Here is a 24,796-nt window from a genome sequence, read left to right as displayed (position 1 = left end):
TTATTTTTCCTCCTCTTCGTCGTTATGTAATGATCACAAATGAGTTTATTCTACTAACCATAGTACTTTAGTGTAGGTTTTATAGGGGGTATGGCTCATAGATGGCAGTTGATTTGGTAACAGATTTAACCAACAGAACACACAATTCTAGGATGTTTTCTTACCATAAATTTTGCTACTGCTCAAGTGTGATGCTTATTTGTGCGATTTGATAAAATAGGTGCTCTCTTGGAATATTGAAGGGAATGTAAAACTTTGATTAATGATAGGGTACTCTGGCCAGGCTATATAAGTTTATTTTTAGTTTTGTCTCTACGTGTGGGTGAAAGATAATCCGGGATTCAGCTAGGCCGAAGACAAGAAACCAGAGGATAATACCCCCAAATTGACCTTTAAGCAAAAAACTGGCTCAGTAACACCTATTGGGGCTGAAAGGGCCAGGCACTGTGTAGTAAAGTCTTTCTCCTGATTTCGGATTTGGGGGTGGGGCAAGTGCTAACTTTCTCTAGCATGTACTATACAGGGTCCTTAGGATAGAGGCATCCATTGGTAATCTCACTTTCTAAGCTAATGAAGGCAATCTTATAATTCCAAAATCCTGATTTGTCTTTGTTCCCAAGCATCCATTTCATTCATTCATATGAACAAAACAGATTTAGATTTTCCTAACTGTTACAGTCTTTGCAATTAATTATGAAAATAGCTAAAAGTATCATAAATATCTTCTAAGAATAGTCAATCATATTTACCAATTGGATCCATGGCAACCGTTGGTTTAGAAGGACGACTGGGTTTGCCAACACCTCTTGCATTTATCGCAGTAACACGGTGTTCATATTCTAGACCTTCAATAAGACCAGTGGAGCGATAGCGTGTCATAGTCACTGGAACTTTGTTTGCACGGACCCATCTCTCAGCTCTAACTTCCTTGCGTTCCACAATATACCCAACAATTTGTGAACCGCCATCCTCTTCTGGTGGGTACCAAGTAAGAGTGATGCCATCACGAGAAACATCAAAGACTTGTGGGGTGTCTGGAGGTCCAGGAATACCTGTTGAAAAAAAACATTCAATGTCATTGATAAGTATTTTGAAAGAGAAGCACTCATTCACCAGATGCATCATAAATTCCTAATATAAAATGTAATATGAGTTCCAATGCAGTTTAACTCTAGTTATTTAGTTATACAAGTAAATAGAACAGTTGATTAAAATAAGCAAGTTTAAGTCCAAATAGCTGCACTTGGATTGCTGTCCACTTGCTTTTTATTTTTTCCAAAGGTCTACCTTTGGGGACTTCATGATGAGAGTACCAATCTTATTTGTTGTGTTAGAAAGGATTTTTATATAGTCAGATGGCACTTGCTGCCCATTTCAGAGTGACTTTTTAAGAAATTGTGCATGATTGAGTGCACCACCAGATATAGTGTGCTGAAAGTAGCGATAGAGGATGGTTCTACGATAGACATAGAATTTACCCACCAAATTAAAGTTGTGGTGGATGGAATAATGGATGGATGGAAGGAAAGGTAGAATATGGAGAAAACGGAGCAGACAAAATAATAAGGCTGGTTGTTATTCTTAAGGAGTAAAGTTCCTAGTAACACTTAACAAGTGTCTAGTTGTGATATAGATTTGGAAAGATGCTGAGCTCCTTTTTAGAGGCATAAGTTAGTTTCCTTTTTTCATATACTCGAGTATGTTGAAGTCACTCAAATCTCAAAAAAGATGCTCTTAATAAGGGTTGGTTTGGGTTGTGTGAAGGTAGCAAGTGTAAGCGAAAAGTAAATTATTGACACCACTCATTCACATTAGGTTGTTCCTGGGCGAAGGCTGGCAAGGTTGTAAAAAACAAAACAAAAGGACAAGATGCCCTCCAACATTGCATAGCTACATATATATTCTAAAATGTTTGGTAAAATAATTTGCAAACTTTTGCACATTAACTCTGTCCAGAAGTTGAACAGAATGTAGACATTACTGAGATACTTACTGATGCTGCTCTTGCATTCTATAATTTCTGATTGCAGATATGATCCAAATCCAAATCGATTGGTAGCTGCCACACGGAACACGTACTCGGTGCCTTCACTTAATCGACTAAATTTGAATGTGGTTCTTGTTACCGATTCCGACACTGGCAGCCACCCTGGACGGTGAGCATCTCGTTGTTCCACCACGTAGCCACTGATTGCAGCTCCACCATCCATCTCGGGTGGGTCCCATGAAATTGTGGCAGTTGTGGCCTCAATTTCATCAATTCTGATTGGTCCAGTGGGAGGCCCAGGCTTGTCTGTATCAAAATAAAAGAGCCATAATCTTTAATAATCAAGCAGTGCATATGGAACATGGAGGATGTGTAATTTATGGAAACAGATAACAAGGGGTTTATTAGAAAACATGTTTACCTAGGATAATAACTTGTATTGCTTCAGTTGCTGTTCCTGAGGTGTTCTTAAGCTCAAGAGTGTATGCTCCAGTATCATGAATTGTTGTCTCACGCACAGTTAGTTTGGCTACCTTATTTGTAGTTTCAATCTTGACACGTTCAACTTCTCTCATCTTAGAACCAGCAAAGAACCAGGAAACTGCTGGAGGAGGACGACCAATAATTGGTATAGCCAACTCTATGGGTTTACCAGCCGGCACATGAACAGTCTTTTGGGGTATTCCAGCTAAGTCAATCTTGGGCACCACTGTATAAAGAAAATATATAAAATCAGTCAAACACATTTTTCACACATGCTTTGCGTGTTTCATCCTATCTAAGTCAATTCGACATACCTCTTTGCTCTTGTACTGTTACAGCAGTGACAGTCTCTCTTGGTTCTGACATGCCCTTCTCATTCTGTGCTCGGACTCTAAACAAGTACTGTTCACCTTCATTCAGTGAGATTATAGTATATTCCAAGACAGTTGGTTTCACAGTGACAACCTTCATCCACTTTTCTGTGCCAGCTTTGCAGGCTTCAATGACGTAGCCAGTTAGTCTGCTGCCACCATCATGCATTGGCTTCTCCCAGGCCAGTGATACTGTTGATTTGGTTGTATCGACCACGTCCAGTTTCTGTGGCACCATTGGCACTTCAGACACCAGTACCGCATCGGCTGTTTCGCAAGGTTCACCAATACCATATATATTTTCTGGCAGAACTCTAAAGTAGTACATGGTACCCTCTTGAAGGCCAGATACTCTGTAAAGTGTCTTGCTGCACTTGGTGGTGACTGTTTTGAATGCCCTCATTGTAGCCTCACGTCGCTCAATAATATAGTTGTTTACTGGAGCTCCACCATCAATTGCCGGGATATCCCAGGTAAGTGTCACTGAATCTCTGAACACCTCCTTAATCTTCACTGCAGCAGATGGACCAGGAGTATCTGAAATTCAAATTAACAGATGCTAATTCTAACTATTTGTCCTTGCATATACCACATGTTTTCAACCAGAACAAGGCTTAAGAACTATTTCAATTTTATGATAACTCTTAAGAGTTGTACATACCAAAAACTTTGACTTGGACTGACGCAGATTTCTTGCCAGATTGATTCTCAGCTTCAATGGTGTACTTTCCAGCATCATATCGGTTAACCTTCTCGATTATGAGCAATGTGTAGCTGTCTGTTGTATCGATGAGGCCACGGCTGGCGAGATCAATGCCCTTTTTGCTCCAGGTGATGATTGGAGCTGGTCTTCCGGATACCAGTACCATGAGCCGCAAGGAGCCTCCAGCTCTGACCGTGACTGTCTTTTTCAGATCATCAGAAAGCTCAAGGTCTGGAATTTCTAGAAAACAATAAAAAAGTCGATCTTGTTAGCAATGAAGGAAAATTCATTTGAAAATATAAATGTATTTCTTGTGATACAATTCATATCTGTTATATCTACCTCACACAGAGATGTGGTCAGAATTATGTTACGGTTGGATGCTAAGCTCTGGTCAGTTAAGATGATACAACACAGGTGACAATAAAGACAATAGAGGTACGTTGCCTCTAATAAATTGGGGGATTGTTCTGCATGTGTTACTATCTGCTTTTGGATTTAACAGCGCAAACACAAAGAGCTGATGGACGGAGCGCTGAAACTTTTCAGACACTCATCCCCAGTCACAGATCTGGGTCGAATCCATCATCATTCTTTAGCTCATTTCGCCACCCCAGTTCAGACCCAGCCATATGCAAATGAGTCTTGACCCTGTGTCTCATGTGAACAGTCCAGCCCGAACTGCTTGTTTCCGGTCCATGTCTTACCTGGACCGGAAACAAGTATACTGGGACCAATTTCAGTTTCAGTTTGCTTTGGATTTATCAGCGGCCTTGGGGTTTCTGTTAACTACTCAGTGTGGAGGATCAGTTTCAGAACTTAAAATCCTGCAAAAGCTAACTCCATCCCACAGTACTCACTGGTCCGTACGATTCTATAATTTCACAATTCTTTCTTTCAATTATTGTTTGGGTGGGCTTAATTTCAACTTTGTCAATATGAATTCTTTTTGACACAAAAACGAAGAATGCATGGCGAGCAGGCCATTTGTATACTAATGCTTCTTGAAAATTAATAAGTATCAGTGCTTAGGGCGATGGGAGTGGCCACGGGAGCCTCCACTGATGTCAACAAGTAATGAATGTGCGCAGGAGGTCTTTTCCAGATCTGTTCCCATTAGAGAGGCACTAAGGCTTTCCTACATAATTTGAAATTGCTATTCCCCCATAGCTCATTTTGCAGTGGTATCTCTGTCTTGTTATGAATGCGCCCAGAGCTGAACAAAACCATTTCATATGAGGTTTAGTCTAAGTTATCACGAAAATCAATATTTCATTTTCTACTGGGGCCATTATGCCAGAAAATTCATGCTGAGAGATTTCTGGGATGCCCCAAAGTTCGGCCTTGCTAGGAATGTTATTTGTATGTATTTGCATTTACAGTTAAGCTTTCTGTTAATGTTTTGCCTGGAAACTATGGCCACACTACAACTATATACAACTATATACAGAGATGCCATTAGAACCTATAAGTCAGCAATAAAGCTGACCCAATCAGCCTACTATGAGGCTAAAATAATGGCAGCCAAGTGCAAGCCCAAAGAAATGTACCGAACGGTAAAAAGCCTCACCACGCTTCCCCCGCCCTTAATCACTAACCTCACTGAACCCCCACGATGTGATGATCTAGCTGAGTTCTTTTTTACCAAAATAAATAATATCTACACATCCTTTCCGAACACGGGAGCAAAACCCCCCCCCCCCAAAAGCTACTCCTCCGTAGCAGAAACAGAAGTATCTCTCCACAACACCTTAGTCCACCTCCCACAACTAGATTCAGTCACACTAGATTTGTTAATGCACCAAATAAAATCTGGCTCACCCTGTGATCCTGCCCCACCAAACTCACTGATCTCGGTTGGACAGGTAATTCTTCCCACACTACTGGAACTGCTGAACTCCTCGATAACAACTAGCACAGTCCCACCAACATGGAAACATGCGAGGGTACGTGCACTTATAAAAAAATCCAACCTCGACCCTTGTAACCTCAACAACTATCGGCCTATCTCACTACTCCCCTGGACAAGCAAACTCCTCGAAAAATACGTTAATACTTGTTTAACTAAATTCTTCGAGTGTAACCAACTGCTGGACACTTCACAGACTGGTTTCTGACCCAAGCATGGCACGGAGACGGCTTTTGTAGCGAATACAGAGGAGGCAAGGCGGATCTTAGATCAAGGAGGAGCAGTGGCAGTGATCCTCCTTGATCTGAGCGCCGCATTTGATACGGTGAACCATCAAATCCTCCTCTACCGTCTCCTAAGTCTGGGAATAGCGGGAGAAGCCCTGGCCTGGCTTAAATCCTTTTTAAAAGACCGTACTTTCAGTGTCTTTGAAGGAGCCTCAGTCTCCGCAAGCAAGCCTCTGGGGTGTGGGGTGCCACAGGGCTCCTCACTCAGCCCCACGCTTTTTAATGCATACATGAGACCACTGGCAGAGATTGTTCGTCCGCACGGCATTACCATCGTCACTTATGCGGACGACACCCAGCTAGTGGTCTCTCTTGCACTTAAGGATAGCCAGCAATCACAAACCAACTTGATTCCCTGTCTGGAGCAGGTGAAGAGCTGGATGACAAGCTCATACCTAAAGCTCAACGGAGACAAGACGGAGCTAATGCTCCTTGGTTCTCAGGCCCCTTCCACTCTAGAGCTTCTGTGGCCCCCCAGCCTAGGCGATCCCCCTGCACCCAAAGACAATATAAAGAGCCTCGGAGTATGGTTAGACAAAGCTTTGGCTTTTAACACACAAGCCACCAAAGTGTCAGCAACCTGCTTCGGCCTGATTAGGCAACTCAAAAAAATTCTACCACTACTCCCTTTTGAGGCAAAACAGGTAGTTATCCAGGGCCTAATTCAGTCTCGTATAGACTACAGCAACGCTTTATATCTGGGATCCCCAGAATATTGTTTAAACAAACTTCAGCGGGTCGAGAACTGCGCTGCACGCACCATCCTCGGAATTTCGCGTAGGAACTCTATAGGGTCTGGCCTGAAATCCCTGCACTGGCTCCCTGTCAGAGAGAGGATCAAATTTAAGACCATGTGCATTACCCACCAGTCCTTCTGGAGATCGGGGCCGCTGATTAATCATTCCCTGATTACTCCCTACCATCTCAAAAAAGAACTCCGCTCATCGAAAGCCTTTTTAACTGCTGTTCCACAGATACGAAGAGCTAGAGCAGGTGGTCGCAGCTTTTCCTACAATGCATCTAAGATGTGGAACTCTCTCCCCTTCCTCCTAAGGTCCAACCCGAACTTGTTCACCTATCGTAAACAACTAAAAACTTTTCTCTTTAATCAAAAAAATATCTAAATAAAACCATCCACCAGCGATCCACCACAGCAGAAGTTCTCTATCCACCAGCGCCTGGATGCCTCAGGGTAACTGTCTGCGCTTTACAAAACTCCTTTACATTACATTACATTACACTTGTGCGAGCTTGTGGCATCTACTGTTGAGTCGCCGGCACCGGAAAAAACCCAGTCAGGGGAGGGGGTAAAAATCATAAGTTGATATTGGGCTGTTCAAGGAATGTTGCCATGAGGCATATAGACTATGTATAATTCATACTATAGAAGTTATGCGTTTTTTGATCCTGTATCTAAGCACTAGGCCTGAAATATTCCTCATGCCTACAACATAAATCAGTAAGGTATTGTCTTAGTAGCAGCAATGAATGGTTTCCTTCATGTAAGGTTGCAGAGGCACCTGGTTTGTTAGATAAAAAGAAACAGCCACTAATTCAAGTGGTGGTCCCTTCAGACCCAAGGACCCCGGTGCAGCTGCTGCGTTATCGATAGCTGCGCTCACGTGAGGGTGACATTATGCTTGCATCTTCCAATCTTTCTGAGATGGGCCTCCAGTTTGGCCAGGTACTATTCAGTGTCTCAGCTGCAAAAGCATCCTCTAAAGTCGTTGGATGTCTGATCTTGTTACCAATGATTGTCATGTAACAGCAGATCTGAGACAACCATCCACTTACTTCTATTTCAATATATATCTACTGTTGTTGAAGAAAAAACGCAAAGGTGTATGGTTCTTACCTATTCTCTCCACTGGCTCAATGGAGGCTGATGATTCACTGAAATCACTCATGCCATTGGCATTCACAGAGGCAACCCTGAAGCGGTAGTTCTGGCTTGTCTTAAGCGATGTAACAGTGAACTCAGTGTTTCTCAGAGTAGCCGTCGTGTGTGGCCTGTACCACTGTTCGGTGCCTTCTTCTTGCATTTCAAGAACATAGCCAAGGAGGTCAGCACCACCGTCGTACATTGGCTTTGTCCAAGCTAAGCTTATGCTGTGTTTGGTAGTGTCAACAACTCTTGGAGCAGAAGGTGATCCGGGAGTGTCTGTGAATAAATCAGAGCAAACAACTTGTCAGCAAGCTAACTCTGCCATCAGTAGGGATGAGCACATATAATAACAACTTGAGGGTTAAAAGAACAAAAGCAGACTTACATGTTGGCTCTTTGCAGAGGACGTATTGAGACGTTTCACTAGGCTCACTGTTTCCAGCTGCATTTACTGCACTGACGCGGAACTGGTATTCGCTTCCTTCCATTAGTCCAGTGACTTTGAATCGTGTGTCGTAAATTGTGTAGTCTCTGTTAACTCTTGTCCAGCGTACACTCTTCTTTTCTCGTTTGTCCACCAAGTAGGTGGTGATCTCACTGCCACCATCAGTCTCAGGTTTAAGCCATTGTATCACAACATGTTCCTTGCTGACAGTCAAGATTTCGGGTTCACCGGGCTGAGATGGAATAGCTGTGGATAATTAAAATGTTATATTAGTATATGCATGTGAGGAAGCCGTGCCAATTTTCTTGCAAAAGCGGAAAAGGAAAGAGTACTTACTAAAAGAGTTCCTGGCTATTACTGGGTGGGATTCAAGAGCAACACCGGCACCGTACTTGTTCACAGCTCTCACGCGGAAGATATATTCGTTGTTTTTAATAAGTCTTGTTACGACGCAGGACAATGTCTGGCATTCGGTCTCGACAAAGGCCCAGTTGAGCCTGCTGGTTTCACGTCTTTCCACAATGTAGTGTGTAATTTCTGCACCGCCATCTTCCTGAGGCATGTTCCAGGACAGAGTGCATTTCTCTTCTGTTACTCTGCTGATGTTAAGGCTTTCGCATGGGCCAGGTGAATCTGAAGAAACAGGATTACATCAAACAATTCATGTTTCTAGGTCTGGGAGGACAGGATCAGATGCTTAAGGGTACAACTCGCTAAGCAGGCATTTTATAAAATGTTCAGTCTGTCACAGCAGCCTACCAGGCAACATTATAAACGTCAGTGACTGGGCATGGGCTGATGGTAAGTGGACTCTACATACCTTGTAGGCACCATTGGGAGGCCGTTTTGCTTATATATGTTCTCAGTTAGAAGCCAACCCATAGCGTCACATGTCTTCCTATATACTGTTTACCACAAAGTTTCTGTATACATTTACACCGAACTGATGTCTGAAAGCTGCACAATTGTTATTATGCATCCAATGCTAGACGTTCTCTTTCATATCCCAAAGCTATAAACCAATTTAAAATCACCACCACACTCACACAAAACTCTATAACTATTAAACATTTCTCTTTGCTATGCTTTTTGTTTAAGCACTGGTTTAACACTGCACTGAACTGAGGGCATGTTAAAGTACTATGTTTCTTATGTGCTAGCACAATTTCCCCATAGACATAGAATGGATATAACCCTTTCATGGACCCTGTATAAGCAGATTTAGGGATTTGTCGAGTACCTGGAAGCCGATATCCTTCAACGTTTAGCTTTGAGCAAGTATATGCTAGAGAATAGTGAACACAATGCACACATCATCTGCCAGAGTACCAACAAAACTCTATTGCTTCACATATTGAGAATGCCATTTAAAAAATTCAAGCATTTTAGGTGAAAACCCCAACGAGACACTTACCAAGCACCTTTACAAGGACTGACACAGACTTAGTTCCACTGGCGTTTTTCACAGTTAGTGTGTACTTTCCAGTATCACTTCTGTCACAGAACTTGACAATGGCCAGGGCGCGCTTGCTGGTGTACTGCAGAGAGATCTTTTCACACATATCCAGTTCTCTATCTCCTTTGGCCCAGAATACCTTTGGATCTGGCTTTCCACCGATTGAAGCATCCAGAACAAGGTCAGACCCAGCTCTTACAGTGACAATATCACCTTGCAATTTGCTATCAAGTTCGGCTTTTGGTGGTGCTGTAAAAGGCAGAAACACACAATGAAACTCAGTTTTGATGTCCAAGCAAAAAACAAGTGATTAATATAAGAAAGGAACTTACAGTAGTCATCCTTGCAAGTGACAGGGCCTGTTGATTCTGACGGAGAGCTGATTACGCCAGCGGCATTCTTAGCTAGTACTCGGAATTCATAAACCTCTCCTTCGCTGAGGGCAGTCACGGTGAAGAAAGTCTCCGAAACTGTGGTATAGTTACACTTAAGCCAGCGACCATCTCCAAATTCATTGTATGGCTTACGATCAATAATGTACCCTACAATTTTACTGCCACCGTCGCTCAATGGAACAGACCACCTTAAGGAAACGGTGGACCTTGAGACGTCTGTAACCTCTGGTTTGCCCGGTGGATCTAGAAAAAAGTGGAACGAAATCAAAGCGGCTGCCATTTTCAAAAAGACTTTTGCAGATTTCACACGTTTACAGTGAGCACAATTATTTGGAACCATTATGTGAGTCACATGGCTCTAGTTTCACCATCTTTTCACGGTGATCATTTTGGCTCAATTATGCCTATGCCCTATTTGAGTGGGATCCAGCTGCCTGCAGCAAATGTTACTCTAGATCACCAGATAACCTTTCTATGAGAGATTAGCTGCTAAATTGGCTAGGTTTAGGGCCACTGTTTCATTTCTACTAGATGATCTACCTCAGTTTGCGAAAATTATTAAAGTAAAAAAAAATAACAATATACTTATTGGCCTAATAAGTAGCTAGTTCTGTTGTTGATGGTTGTTTTGTCATATACATATATCTAGATGCCATATTATGTATGACATTTTTTTTAATATTTAGAAAATTACATTTTAAGATTTGTGAAGTACTTTTTCTACCTGCTCTTTATTCTACTTTCCTGTCCTTTCTCTCCTTCGTACCCACCTTTCCCGTCTTTCTATTAATGCATTCTGCTTTTGCCCAGTCTGCAATATAAATTTAAAATGCCTCCTGTTATTGTATCTAATTATGCCAAGATTGTAACCAAGATTGTTATTGATGTTTAAATTTTTGATTTATTGAAAATTTGAAATGCAAATAAAAGGGCCTAATCTTAAATAAACAATCCTCTTAATCTGACACTCACCAACTGGATTTTGAGCCATAACAGGTCTGGAGGCTTCACTGGCTTTGCTTACGCCGGCTGCGTTGAGTGCGTACACTCTGTACTGATACTCCAGGCCTTCAACCAAGCCTGTGACTCTGTAGTTGCAATCATAGCATGGCACCTTGTTGTCCTTTACCCACAGAATGGTGTTGCGCTCCTTCCTTTCAATCCAGTATCCATTAACCTTGCTGCCACCATCATGGTATGGCTCTTCCCAACGAATAGTCATGGCATTTGCAGACACAAAGTATACCTCTGGCCTTGTAGGTGGACTAGGTGGAACTAGTAATAGCAAAAAAAATAGGTATATTAGAAGCCTGCTACAAATTACATAATTACATCAGTGACTTTCAAGTAAATAGTAATGTTCTTACCAAAAGGATGCTCTGCGACTACAGGTGCAGATTCAAGAGGTTTGCTGACTCCAAATCTGTTCTCTGAACTAACTCGGAAAGTGTACTCCATATATTTTGTAAGATGGGTAACCTTGATCTGTGTACGCTTCACACTGGAATTAACAAGTTGCCAGGATGTTGTACCAGACTCTCGTTTCTCCACAATGTAATTGGTAATGTCAGTGCCTCCATCATCTTCAGGTTCGCTCCACGTCAGTACGCAAGATTCAGCAGAAACAGAAGAAATTTCGACAGGGCCTGTGACAGGACCAGGTCTTCCTATCACATTGACTGTGACAATGAATGTCTTCACGCCAGCCGTGTTTTCCAGCGTCAGATAGTATTTGCCAGAGTCCCCTCTCATGCTGTCTTTAACATGAAGTGTAGTTCTGTCTTTTGTTGTTTTGATGCTTACTCTGTCTGTTTCCTTAAGTCTCATTTCTTCCAGTTTCCATGAAACCTTTGGAACTGGACGGCCACTGATGGGCACATCAATGGTGAACTTGCTTCCAGTTTTGCAAGTGATCAGCTGTCTTGTTATTCCACTCAGGTCTGCTGTGGGCTCAATCTGTGGTTCCTTGACGATAACAGAAGAGAAAGCCTCTCTTGACTCACTAAAGCCAGCATCATTTCTTGCTTTAACTCGGAATTCATATTCAGTGTTCTCTGTAAGATTTTCAACCGTGAAAGTAAGGAGTTTGGTTGCACCTGCCTCGACCCAATGGTCAGAACCCTTCTGTTTCATCTCAAGAAGGTAACCAGTAATGCGGCTGCCTCCATCATGCTCAGGTTTAAGCCAGGCCAATGTTACAGATGATTTGCTGGTGTCAAGAATATCTAATCGTTTAGGTGGAGCGGGCTCCTCTGTGGCTACAATAGGATCAGGCGTTTCATATGGCTCCCCTAGGCCATATTCATTTTGTGCTGAAACGCGGAAGAAATATGGAACACCTTCCACAAGATCAGGAACCTTGAATATCTGGCGACTGCATTTTTCACTGACAGCTTGCCAACTTCGGCGGCTTGCTTCTCTCTTCTCCACAACATAGTGATGAATACGTGCCCCTCCGTCATTGGCAGGAGCATCCCAAAGCAGTGTAACAGAACCTCTGGTAACATCTCTGAATGTAAGAGGACCTGGTGGTCCAGGTGAGTCCTGCACCTTCACAGTGAATGTGATAGATTTGCTACCACTGTTGTTTTCTACAGTCAGGGTGTATTTTCCAGCATCGTACCTAGTGCAGTTTTCTACAACCAGTGTGCTGAATGAGTCGGTGGTTTGAATATCAGCACGTAGACCAAGGTCGGAGTCTGCTTTAGTCCAGGTAGCCACAGGAGTCGGTCTGCCCTTGAAAGCAATGAATAGGCGAATGGTTGCACCTGCTCTAACTACATGAGTTTGTTTGAAGTTAGCATCGATATCAATTTCAGGCGATGTTAGTCTGTCGGATGTTTGAACTGTAGCTGGTACTTCAGAGCTTTCTCCTTTCCCTGCTCCATTGACTGCACTAACTCTAAATTTATATTCTTCACCCGCCTCCAAATCGGTTACTGTATACTTGGTGCTAAGACACAATTCTGGGTTGACTTTGTGCCACTCTCCTAGATCTGCTTTAGACATTTCAATGATGTAACCAATAACTGGCATGCCTCCATCAAAAACGGGCCTGGTCCATTCCAAGGACACTGAAGTTTTTGTTGTGTCGGTCACCTTAACTACACTAGGAGCGCTTGGTGGATTTACTGGTTCTTTACATTTAATCAGCCGTGAGGTGTCACTTGAAGGTCCAACCCCGGCATCATTTTCAGCCATGACGCGGAATTCATATTCATTGCCTTCAGTCAGACCAGTTACCCTGAATCTTGTCTCCGTAATTGGACGTTTGCTGGATACTTTGACCCACCGAATGCTCTTCTTTTCTCGTCTTTCCAGGATATAATGCTTGATTTCACTTTTACCATCAGATTTTGGTCTTGTCCATGTAACTGTAATACTATCACCGGTGACGTGGGTGGCATCTGGGGTACCAGGAGCATCTGCAACAGCTAAAATGTAAAATAGAAAAATTTAAACTCACCTGTAAAATATGAATAAGGTCTATGATTATAATATTACAAACATAAAACATACTGTATTGTATTTGAGCAATCACGGGTTCAGAATCCAGCGGCCTGCCGACACCGAATTTGTTAACTGCGGAGACGCGGAATTGGTACTCATTTCCAGCAATTAGTTTTGTCGCTGTATACGAATTTCCTTCACATTTATCCTCAACAAGTGCCCAGGAAATTCTGCTGGTCTCACGTTTTTCAATCACGTAATGACTGATAGCCGCGCAGCCATCGTTAGCTGGTACATCCCACCAGAGAGTGACCTTCTCACCAGTGATGTTTGTGTATCGAATTGGTCCAGTGATCTGTCCTGGTGTGTCTGTAATGGAAACACAAAATAAATCAATGACATTTCTCGTCTTGCAATGAAAATGATAGTTTTGTGGGGTTTTCTTAAAAAGTACTTTTAAGGAAAATTCAAACCTACCTTGCACTCTCACTGTAATATTTTCCTTCTTGGTGCCTGATGCATTCTTTGCTTCCACGGTATATACGCCGCGATGGTCCCTTGTAGAATCCCTCACAAACATTGAGCTGAATCCGATAGCAGTAGTAATTTCAACACCAAGGAGTTTGTCGATCTCCTTTCCATCCTTGTACCAAGTCACTTGAGGTACTGGGCGACCTTTAATCAAAGCCTTCACTCGAATGTTATCCCCAGACTTGACTGTAAGCCCCTCAAAGTGTTCAGCTCCAAATTCAATTGTTGGGGCAACTAAAGGAAGTGCAAAAAACAGAAAATGTGATAGCAATAATATCAAGAACTTGTCTTCATATATAATTTCATAATACAATGCTTCAGCACTATAAATAAGGGATGTAACTGTTACCCCATTTTTTGATACTCAAAGACATTGACATTTTATCACCCCCCCCATCAAAAGAGTAAGAGTTGTCAGTATGCTGTTTGTTGGGTCTTCACCTGGCTGCATTAAAATGGGAGGACAAAGTACTGCACATCTCTACACCTGAAACACTGTTAGTTCTGCTGCTTCATATATTAATGGTTGTATCTGAGTATTAAGTAACTGAGGAAAGACATCAAATTTTCATCAAATCATTCCCTTTGGACACCAGAAAGCTATAAGACTACTTGGAGGAATCCAACATTGAAAACTTACTGCTTTCATCTCTGGTCATAATATATCCTGAAGATTGAGACGGTGGGCTGACAGTGCCGACGGCATTTCTCGCAAGGATTCTAAATTCAAATCGATCTCCTGGGCTGAGTCCTGTGACAGTATACTGGCATTCGCTGACGTCTGTAAAGTTACACCTCAGCCAACGCTCGTTTCCTTGGCGCTTCTCAATGCTGTAGGCCACAATCTTGCTGCCTCCATCGCGAGCTGGCGGGGTCCATTTAAGTGTGACGGTTTCTCTTGTCACATCAATGTAGTCAGGAGTGCCTGGAGGATCTGAAATCAAGTAGTTAGAAGGTTACTCTTCTGTTCATGAAGTAGATACGCCTGTATTGCAACAATCGCCTATTCTGAGCAATTACTCTTTAGAAAAAATACTTATTTATTTGTTAAAAATATTTACATAGCACGGACTAGCCACATGGGCAAAGGAGTGATTTCTCTTTTCACATAGGTGGGAAAATCCCCCGAATACGTAACAACGGTGGCTAATTGTACTGAGTTGGACTAGTTGTCCTATTGAGGCCATGTGTCTAAGCCATTAGTGCAATCATTACTCAAATGGTGAAGGGTGTAGTAATGCTACCAAGAGAAAGCAATTCTCCAGCAAGATGGGAATGTGTGAAAGGTTTCTTTTGATTCAGTAACCATAAAACAGTGTGCATCTGCTGGCTCTTCCGACACTATTCAGTGTCAAACTGGTAACCAGCGAAGAAGTATTTGGATATTACAGCAAATCCCAAACAACAGTGAGAGTGTGTTTCTTAAATATAGATTTCATCTGTTACGTATTTTCAATTGCTTCCAGTTTGTGTTTTACAAGTAATGTCGCACAGCACTGTTTGGATAGTTTACCCTTCTACTACTGAGCACAATATACATATTGGCCTAGTCATGGCCCTAAACCCAGACTTAAACTGGATCCATAAATGTTTCACTTAAGTCTATTTGATAGTGATTTTTTATTTTCTATAGTTCGTTGTAGATGGTAAACTCTATTGAGTCCAGCAGTATATTTGCTTTAATATTTCTACTTTACCAAGGGTACACTTAATTTTGATGGATACATATTGTTATTATTATGATACCATTTTGAAATATGCATTGCCCTTCACAGGGAGGAGGCTAGGGGACTTTGCAGATGACCAGTTGCCAAAGACTGGGACACACTCCTCTCTGACGTGGTTGACACTCCCAGAGATGAAGAATTCAGGACCGTAAACGCAACATCTTGTTTGCCACCCGGGAAACCTCTGAGCACCCGTTGCCCCTCTTCTAGATTACACTGGAGAATCAACTATATGCTAGCACCCTATTCCCCTTCTGCAGTCTCTGAGTACAACTCGTTCATACCCAAGATCACTCTTCCCAGCCCTCCTGTTTGATTTGTTCTTAACTGTTCATTACTCCCCTTCACGGTGCCTCTGACATTATATAATCCACATTTGTAAAGCGCGAACAATCACCCGTAAGGGTCTCTAGGCGCTGGGGGCCGTCGGGAAGATTAAGCAAGCTATTGCCCAGAGTCACATGGTGCTGGGCTAATCTGCCGTGGCGCCACACCTCTTCCTCTTCCACATTCATATTTGCCAATTCCAGCGAGGGTAAATGTACACCGCCTCCCCTCTGCTACTATTCTAACCCCAAATTAGTTGCAAATATGCTAGTGTCATACTGAAGAGACACTACCTTAATCCTCTGAACATGATTCACATAATTCACACTGCATATGATGGATAATCCTGAACAAACGTTTGCACTAAATACACTCTTTATGTACTAAGAAAATGCCAATAAAATGACTTTTTTAAATGTGATCTGTAAGAGTTTACTTACCAACAGGCGAAACTGCCAGGGTATGTTTGCTTGGTTCACTGACTGGGCTGAGGCCAACACTGTTTTCAGAAAGGACGCGGAACTGGTAATCCAGGCCTTCAATTAGTCCAGTAATCCTGTATTCTCTGTTTGAGATAGGTGTTGTATTTACTCTCTGCCACAGTATGCTATTTCTTTCTTTCTTTTCAACATAGAAGCCAGTTATTTCTGAGCCTCCATCATAAATTGGAGCATCAAACGATATTGACATTCCGTCACTGGTTACATTGTAGACAACTGGTTTACCAGGTGGACCGGGTGGTCTAAATTGGTGTTTCGCGATAACATCAACTGAATTGAGTGGTTGGCTCACTCCAAATCTGTTTTCAGCCCGAACTCTAAACTGATACTCTAGTCCTTTCACAAGGTTGGGTATTTTAAATGTGGTCCTGGCAACACTTGAGCACACCATCTTCCATACAGTTTGAGAAGTTTCACGTTTCTCTATGCTGTAACAAGTAATTTCTCCACCACCGTTATCTTCAGGAGCATCCCAGGAAATGATAATACTGTCAGCTTTGATTTCATCAAATCGCACAGGTCCCTTTGGCTTGGATGGCGGGCCCAGGGTTACTACTGTGAATGCAAATGTTTTCCTGGCGACTCCATTGTCCAGCACCAAGGTGTATTTGCCACCATTTTCTTTCTTCACATTTTTGATACTTAAGCTTACTTTGGTCTCGGCTTTCTTGTAGCGAACTTGTTCACTTTCCTTGAGAGGTAAATTGTCCTTTAACCATGATACAGTTGGTCTTGGCTTACCCTTGTAAGGTATGTCTACGTGTACATTGTGCCCAATGCGCACAGGAATTTGCAGTCCAGGTATATCAGAAAGGTCAGCATCAGGTGTTATTACATAATCTTTCACTGTAAGGGGTCCAAGGTGGACAGCATCACTCAACCCTTTTTCATTCTTGGCAGACACCTTGAATTCTACCATAGAAAGCTCTTTGAGTTTTGTGACTTCAAACTCGCATGCTTTGCTGCTGCCTGCTGGGGACCATTCCTGTTCTTCTTTAAGCTTGCTTTCAATGATATACTCTGTAACAGAACTGCCACCATCGTAGTCAGGTTTGTTCCACTGTAGAGAAATAGAGGTTTTTGTGGAGTCTTTCATTGCAAGATCCTTAACAGGACCTGGCACTTCAGATGGCTTCACGGCCTCCGTTGTGTCACAAGGTTCACCCAATCCATTTTCATTTTCAGCAATAACCCGGAAGAAGAATGAAGTCTTCTCTGACAAGTTACTTATCTTGAATGTCGTGTGCGAACATTTGGTTGTGACACCAGACCAAGCTCTCTTAGTAGCATCTCTTTTCTCAATGATGTAATTAGTTACTTCGGCCCCGCCATTAATGAGTGGTGGCTCCCAGGACAGTGTAACATTACCCCGTGAAACATGCTTGATTTGCAATTTCTGGCATGCTCCTGGTGTATCTAGCACCTTAACATTAACAAAAGAGGATTTAGGTTCCCCAACTCCGTTCTCAATTGTCAGGACATATTTCCCTGTGTCTTCGCGAGTAACCTTTGAAATGTTAACTAAAGTAGAGGATTCTGTGTTCTGGATGTCATATCTTGTGTCATTGCTTATGTTCTTCTCTCCTTTTCTCCAGGTGACACTTGGTGCAGGCCTTCCTTTGAACGGGATCATTATTTGTACATCTTCGCCAGCTTTGGCTACAAATGAAGTTCTCAGAGCAACATCCAAATCAATTTCTGGTTCCTCTGCAAAAGGTGAAAAGAGCAATTAGCAAATTACAACTAAACAATGAAAGATGTACCATAATATTACTATGGATAAATTGCAGTAATATAAATACCAAGTATATCTTTAGCTTGGGCAGGTTCAGTCATTTCGATAGGTTCTCCTTTGCCAGCAGAGTTTACAGCAGACACCCGGAAGAAGTAATTCACTCCAGGCTTAAGGGAAGACACTACATACTCAGTTGTCCTCACTTCTCCCTTGGCACTGACCACAGTCCATTCAACTTCTTCTCCTTCTCTTGTTTCTACTACGTAGCTCGTAATGGCGCTGCCTCCATCGTAGACTGGCTTAGTCCAGCTGAGAGTGATAGATGATTTTGTGGTATCCACAATCTTAAGCTTAATTGGTTGTCCTGGCAAATCTGTAAATTAAATGATTGTAAGACAACGTGTCATAAAGAAACTTAGAATGCATATGTATAGCTTTATGCATTTGTATACAATTAGGTATACTCATGCCCAAATTACATCAAATGATATTGTTAAGTGTCCAAGCCTAGTGATAACTGTTTCCAATTGCAGTAATTAAATGCCCTGCTTTTGAGTAGTGTCAGCTGTGTGTCTTAGCTATATGATAGATTCATAAATCTCTTGTGACGGGTTAGTCTAATTTATATTAATTCTCATATGATGCCAAACTGAGAAGACTTGTAAACGAAGAACACAGCTATTTGTAAACAAGCACTGGCAAAACCAACAAGTCTGGTTTTAATGTGGCGACACATGTAAACACGGGTTTTCACAAATGCTGTTTGCATGAGTTGCATGAATACCTTTTGTTTATCACATTAAAGCCTGATCCAGTAGTTTTGTCAGTGCTGGAAAAGTACCCAAAAATATTGCTTTCTGTACGGATTGCAAATTGGAGATAAAACATTGAATGTTGCAATTAGCTTTTCAGATGTACTTTTCAATAGTTTCCCATGCATTCAAATGGAAGCATTCCCTAGAAAGTGGAATTATACATGAAACAACCAATCGTGTGAGGTGTGAAGGTAATACTCCTTTGTGTGCAGCCCACACCCCACTATTTGTATATTTTAATGAATTGATAACAATATACCTTGTAGACAGCTGCGTTGTCAGGCCAGACCTAAAAATGGACCTGAACACCATTGAAACTTGTAACCTTGCGGCTCAGCAGCAGATAGGAAGCACCAATATGAATAAGTGGAAGGTAGTTGGATGGCAACACTGTTCTTTTGTGATACAGAGGTTAAGCAAATGCTAATTGTGAAGTTCAAGCCAAGAATGGCATCTGGGAGTTTGCAAAGACAGAAGCAAAACATGAGCTCCTTATCTCATGCTGTAACCTTCAAAACAGGGCCAACCTTACTCTGCATTAATAAGGGGCTTTGGAAGTATAATGGCAGAATTCTTTTTTTCCCTTTCATGGCCATTAGGTTTCTCTTAGTTTGTAAGGAAACATTTTAAGCACTATATATGAAACATGCATTAGTGAATTAAAAAGACTTTAAAGATGAGCCAGGATAAGAAACAGGTGAAAATCTTAAAATAGGATGAGAAGTTTATATAGTTTGGGTTTTGATTATCTGTCTAAGTATAATAATGGATCATATAAGCAGTCAATCAAGAACCAGTTCAAACACACAAAAGTCAGAATACATGACTATCTACGAAGGCTGGATGGAGAACATGTTCACTATCATTATATCGAGGGGTCTAACATAATGCAGCAAAATAGAACCAGAGGCAGAAGAACACGGAAAATATGTTACCCATTACCTATTTATGATAAAATTCTTGTAAAAATGGCTCAGGTTTCCCTAGGCTTGAAATTCGTAATTAAGAGTAATGATGTTATAGCCATTAACTAATTCCAACAACTCATGGCTTTGGCATCATTACTGTGAGTTGTAGACATGGAAATTCAATGTTATTTGCACAATAACGAAACATTCTGTGCATATGTAAGTATATGTATGTTAGCTTGCACAAAAACTTACCAATAGGATCTGCAGCTTTGTAGAAATCAGATGCTTCAGAGAATGGGCCTTGTCCAGCTGAGTTGACAGCACTTACTCGGAAATGATATTCACTGCCTTCAGTAAGCCCTGTTACCTTTTGTCTGGTGTCCCGGATAGATTCCTTGGTAACCTTGAGCCATCGTAGACTCTTTTTATCGCGCTTCTCAAGGAAATACCCGCTTACTTCACTCCCGCCATCTGCGGTGGGCCTCTCCCAAGTGACTGTCATGGAACTCTTGGTGATCATTGTGACTTCTGGGACACTCGGAGGGCCAGGTGTGACTGCAATTAAAATATGAAAATATTAGGGACATATTATAAATAGGATCAGCATACAATCAACAAAAGCACTGGTTTAGAGTTTGCCTGCTTTTCTTACCAAATGCATTCTTTGCGACTACAGGTTCAGATTCTAGGGAATCGCCAATTCCATATTTGTTTACTCCTCGAATGCGGAAAACATATTCATTTCCTTTGATGAGCTTGGTAACGCTAATGAGACACTCTTCAAGCTTTTCAGACACCAAAGACCAAACAACACGACTTGTTTCACGTTTTTCAACAATGTAGTGCGTGACACTAGATCCACCATCATCGGCAGGGGGATCCCACATGAGGGTAATCTTTTCAGCAGTGACTGTCTTGAACTGAACGGGTCCACCTGGAGGTCCTGGTTTGTCTGTTTAAAGGGAAGACAACATTGAATTATTGACCATTTATGTTAAGTGTTGGAGGAGGAGTATTACTTTCCCAGCACTGTGCAATGATACCCACCTAGTATTTGCACTCTGATGCTTGCAGATGCAGAGCCCAAAGCGTTCTTCAGTTTCAATTCATAACTTCCACTGTTTGCACGAGTTGCGTCTTTGATGAGTACAGAGGCAAACTCTGTTGTACTTTCAAGAGATACTTGAGCACTTGTTACTAACTCCTTGCCATTTCTGAACCATTCAATTGTTGGCAGAGGCTTGCCAGATATTCCCACTTTAAGTTTGACTGCTGTACCAGCTTTATGCTTCACAACATCTGTGTATTCTGGTGGAAGATCAATTTCAGGGGCACCTTTAAATAAATAGACATCACAAAATTAATACTTGTATATCCCAAATCAGGGACTATACGTGATAGAAAAAAACACATTTTAGACAAAGGCACAGTAATACAATTGATTATGAAAATAATTCTATTAAAATGATTATACTCTACTGTATAATGTTGCTTGTGATTCCTTTTTATCACTGTTAAAATGATTATGATCTCATATCATATTTTAAATCATTGAAGACGGATTTATACAGAGCATTACCACCTAAAGTGATATTTCTGTGCTCTTTGGTGACCTTCTATAAAGTGCTAACATTTCATTAATACATTTAACATTATCCTCTTAGTAATATTGAGCAAAGGGACAGTGATCTCATTCTAAGATGGCTGCAATTCCAGATTTGGTTTTAACAGAATTGATCGGCTTTCCAAATTAATGGGAAAATCACAACTCTTGTTTTGACATGGGCATTTCATTGGTTAGAAGGAGGCGAAATGTCTGGTTGAAAACACTCATGGCATTGAGGAAAAACCTGCAGGACTTTTTTTCTGAAATATTTGTTCCTTTTGTTATTACCCATTTGTCAGAGGCTGGCTCTTCATGGACTATATAGTCTGTATTCAAGAATTACTGATATGTGCAATATCTGTCCTGCTAGGTGCTGGAATAACACTGACAGACTCAAGCGCCGTTTATAGCCATGCTGTTTTGAGTTTTTCAATGTAAAAAACAATACAAACCTTCATCAAAAGTAGAAAAATGTTAATTGTGAATAGCTTCAAAATGAGGAATGCTTACCATAGGTATCAAGGCAAGTGACTGGTCCCAAAACTTCCGATGGATTGCTAGTCGAGCCAACGGCATTTTTAGCAAATACTCTAAACTCATATTGAGAACTTTGAGTCAAACCAGAGACACTGAATTGGGTCTCAATGACATTAGTGAAGCTGGCCTTTGTCCACCTTCCGTTTGGAAGATCACGCTTCTCAACAATGTACCCAGTGATCTTGCTTCCTCCATCATATGCTGGATTCTGCCAGGAGAGGTTGACGGAATTCTTTGTAATGTCTGTGACACGGACGTTCCTTGGTGGTTCTGTGAGAAAAGCAAAGACAATTATTCACTAATTTGACCATTTCTGCATTCATATATAGGCGTTCAGAAAATGTCCATTACTGTCCTACACTTTTTTCCAGAAATGAACATGATTAGGAACTGTCACTTAGTCTGACACAAAAGCCCTCTTGAGTCCTAGGAAAAAGCTTACTGAGATAGAGATGGATTTCCAACTTAGTGCATTGATTGATTCTTAAACAAATCTAAAATCTATTTTTTATTACTCCACTGACTGTGTCTATTTTGATTATTTTACCAAACTGTATAGTTAAAATAAAAATACTTCACTGTTTTACAATTCTGACTTCTGGACTGGAGTAAGATTTTCAGAACATTTAAGAACTTTTGATACCCAGCACATGCAGTCCAACACTGTTGTTGTTGATTGCAGTCTACATGGATTGTATAGACAGAAAAGAAAGATGATTTCTAATATGTATTGCATTGCTTTCCTTACCATGTCACGTGGCTAATTAGGACAGCCATATTGACACCTGGTGACTGTGGTGGAAACTACATAACAGATAAAAATGATGGACTATGTTTTGTTAGATTTGCTTTTGGTACCCTCTGATTTTATTGCCTTTAGCACATAGTTAATTTTCTATTAATCCGTTTTTAGTTGTATAATTAAAAATTACAAATGGAGCTGACTAGAAATAAACATATCTTCAGTAGCTTATTGACTAAAACAACTTTGATCTAAAATTTGCTTTATAATAGTCATTATTCATGTGTAGAGTAGATTGATGCGTTTATTCCCCTGTCATGGTCCACCAGGTTTCGTTGGAATCAAAATTACATTGAAGGGTATAAATAATTAGCTCTGATTACTTACCACAAGCATCGATGGCAAGCACTTGATCAGAAGTATGGCTGGCCTTTCCAATACCAGCAGCGTTTTCGGCATACACTCTGAATTCATATATCAGTCCAGCGCTGATGTTTGTAACTTTGAAATGAGTTGTGCGTATTATGGTCTTGTTGACTTTTTGCCATAGAATGCTGTTTCTGTCTTTCATTTCTAAATGATATCCAATTACAGTATTGCCACCATTGGACACAGGTTCATGCCAGCCAACTGAAATGCTTTCACGGGTAACCAAGTTGACCCACGGTGTTGATGGAGGGCCGGGTATTGCTAAAGGAAAAAAAAAACAACCATGAGCAATCTAGGTGTGTGTATATATATATATATATATATATATATATATATATATATATATATATATATATATATAGTTATATTGCAAGCTAAATTTACAAATAAAATTGCTGACTTACTGTATGGAAGCTTCATTGTCACAGTCTGAGAATCAATATATTCACTAATACCAAAGCGATTTTCTGCCTTGATGCGGAACTGGTATTCTTCTCCTTTGGTTAGTTTCATTACTTTGATAGTGCTTCTTGCAACCGTGGCAGACACCTCTGACCAGGCAGCAGTGCTCGTTTCTCTCTTCAGGACAATGTAGTTGGTAACTTGACTTCCACCATCATAAGCTGGTGGGTCCCATGTAAGAACTACACTCTCTTCAGTAATGTCACTAATGACGACAGGACCAACTGGTGGGCCAGGCCTGTCTAGTACTATAATTTTGATGAGAGCTTTAGTTGTTCCACTGGAATTAGAAGCAGTAATTTCATAGGTTCCTGCATCTGCTGCAACACTTTCTTTAAGATTAACAATGATGCTTTCAGCAGTGGTTTCTGTGTTGAATCGGAGAGTAGATTTCACAGTAATACCTTCCTTAGATAATGTTATCTTTGGCAATGGTTTTCCAGAAATTGGAATATCAACTTTAAGATTTGATCCTGCTCGTACGTATAGAGTATTATGTGGGAAGTTCTTCATATCAATCTCTGGTGATTCTGTAAAAAACATTTTAAAGAAGAATGCATAAGTTTTTGTTAAATATCATACATTATATGAGAGAAAGAATACAGGACATTTAAAAGTACCTAGCTGTTCTTTAATTGTAACAGGCAGCAGAAGTTCCTTGGGTTCACTCAGTCCAGCTTGGTTTTGTGCGGAAACACGGAAGAAATAGTCAACATTCTCCTTAAGACCACGTACAATGTGATGAGTTGTCTTCACATCTGCACATTTAACCCAGTTCTGTTGTCCTTTTTCAAGAGCTTCAATGCGGTAATTTACGATCCTGCTTCCACCATCGTGTTCTGGCTTCAACCAACTTAAAGATGCACTGTCTTTGGTAACATTAGTGACCCCAAGTTTTTCTGGAGGGCTTGGTTTTTCTGGAAACGAATGCAGAATTGTTATTAGCAAAATCTTTCTATTCAAGGAAGGGAATCACATCTCCACAGGTCCTTTAATGTTAGCAGTATTATCTAAATGGTGTTAAACGTTTTGTTGGTGAATAGCAAGAAGCACAATGTTAACACTAGAATGTATGTTCACACCAGGAGTTAAAACTGAAATGC

At 41.1% G+C, this 24,796-nt stretch overlaps 1 protein-coding gene across 1 annotated transcript in view; it reads right to left on the bottom strand.

The window, feature by feature from the left end:
• The window catches only part of TTN (titin), a 379,656-nt gene that overhangs the window by 20,533 nt on the left and 334,327 nt on the right, over window positions 1-24,796 (bottom strand). Inside the window, exons 283-306 of the mRNA XM_085645211.1 lie at window positions 24,314-24,610; window positions 23,636-24,223; window positions 23,190-23,492; window positions 22,034-22,330; window positions 20,965-21,252; window positions 20,570-20,869; window positions 20,170-20,472; window positions 18,259-18,564; window positions 16,397-18,163; window positions 14,543-14,836; window positions 13,849-14,136; window positions 13,441-13,740; window positions 11,289-13,355; window positions 10,894-11,196; window positions 9,859-10,164; window positions 9,485-9,775; window positions 8,407-8,703; window positions 8,011-8,316; window positions 7,596-7,901; window positions 3,503-3,784; window positions 2,785-3,378; window positions 2,409-2,696; window positions 1,994-2,293; window positions 750-1,052 (exon numbers count right to left, since the gene is read on the bottom strand). Coding sequence (XP_085501337.1) covers window positions 750-1,052; window positions 1,994-2,293; window positions 2,409-2,696; window positions 2,785-3,378; window positions 3,503-3,784; window positions 7,596-7,901; window positions 8,011-8,316; window positions 8,407-8,703; window positions 9,485-9,775; window positions 9,859-10,164; window positions 10,894-11,196; window positions 11,289-13,355; window positions 13,441-13,740; window positions 13,849-14,136; window positions 14,543-14,836; window positions 16,397-18,163; window positions 18,259-18,564; window positions 20,170-20,472; window positions 20,570-20,869; window positions 20,965-21,252; window positions 22,034-22,330; window positions 23,190-23,492; window positions 23,636-24,223; window positions 24,314-24,610 — 10,974 coding nt within the window. The remainder of the gene's footprint in view (window positions 1-749; window positions 1,053-1,993; window positions 2,294-2,408; window positions 2,697-2,784; window positions 3,379-3,502; window positions 3,785-7,595; window positions 7,902-8,010; window positions 8,317-8,406; window positions 8,704-9,484; window positions 9,776-9,858; window positions 10,165-10,893; window positions 11,197-11,288; window positions 13,356-13,440; window positions 13,741-13,848; window positions 14,137-14,542; window positions 14,837-16,396; window positions 18,164-18,258; window positions 18,565-20,169; window positions 20,473-20,569; window positions 20,870-20,964; window positions 21,253-22,033; window positions 22,331-23,189; window positions 23,493-23,635; window positions 24,224-24,313; window positions 24,611-24,796) is intronic.

Source organism: Triturus cristatus, chromosome 3_1, assembly GCF_964204655.1.
Source record: "Triturus cristatus chromosome 3_1, aTriCri1.1, whole genome shotgun sequence".
Lineage (NCBI taxonomy): Eukaryota > Metazoa > Chordata > Amphibia > Caudata > Salamandridae > Triturus > Triturus cristatus.
This window is presented reverse-complemented; position numbering and strand designations above follow the sequence as displayed.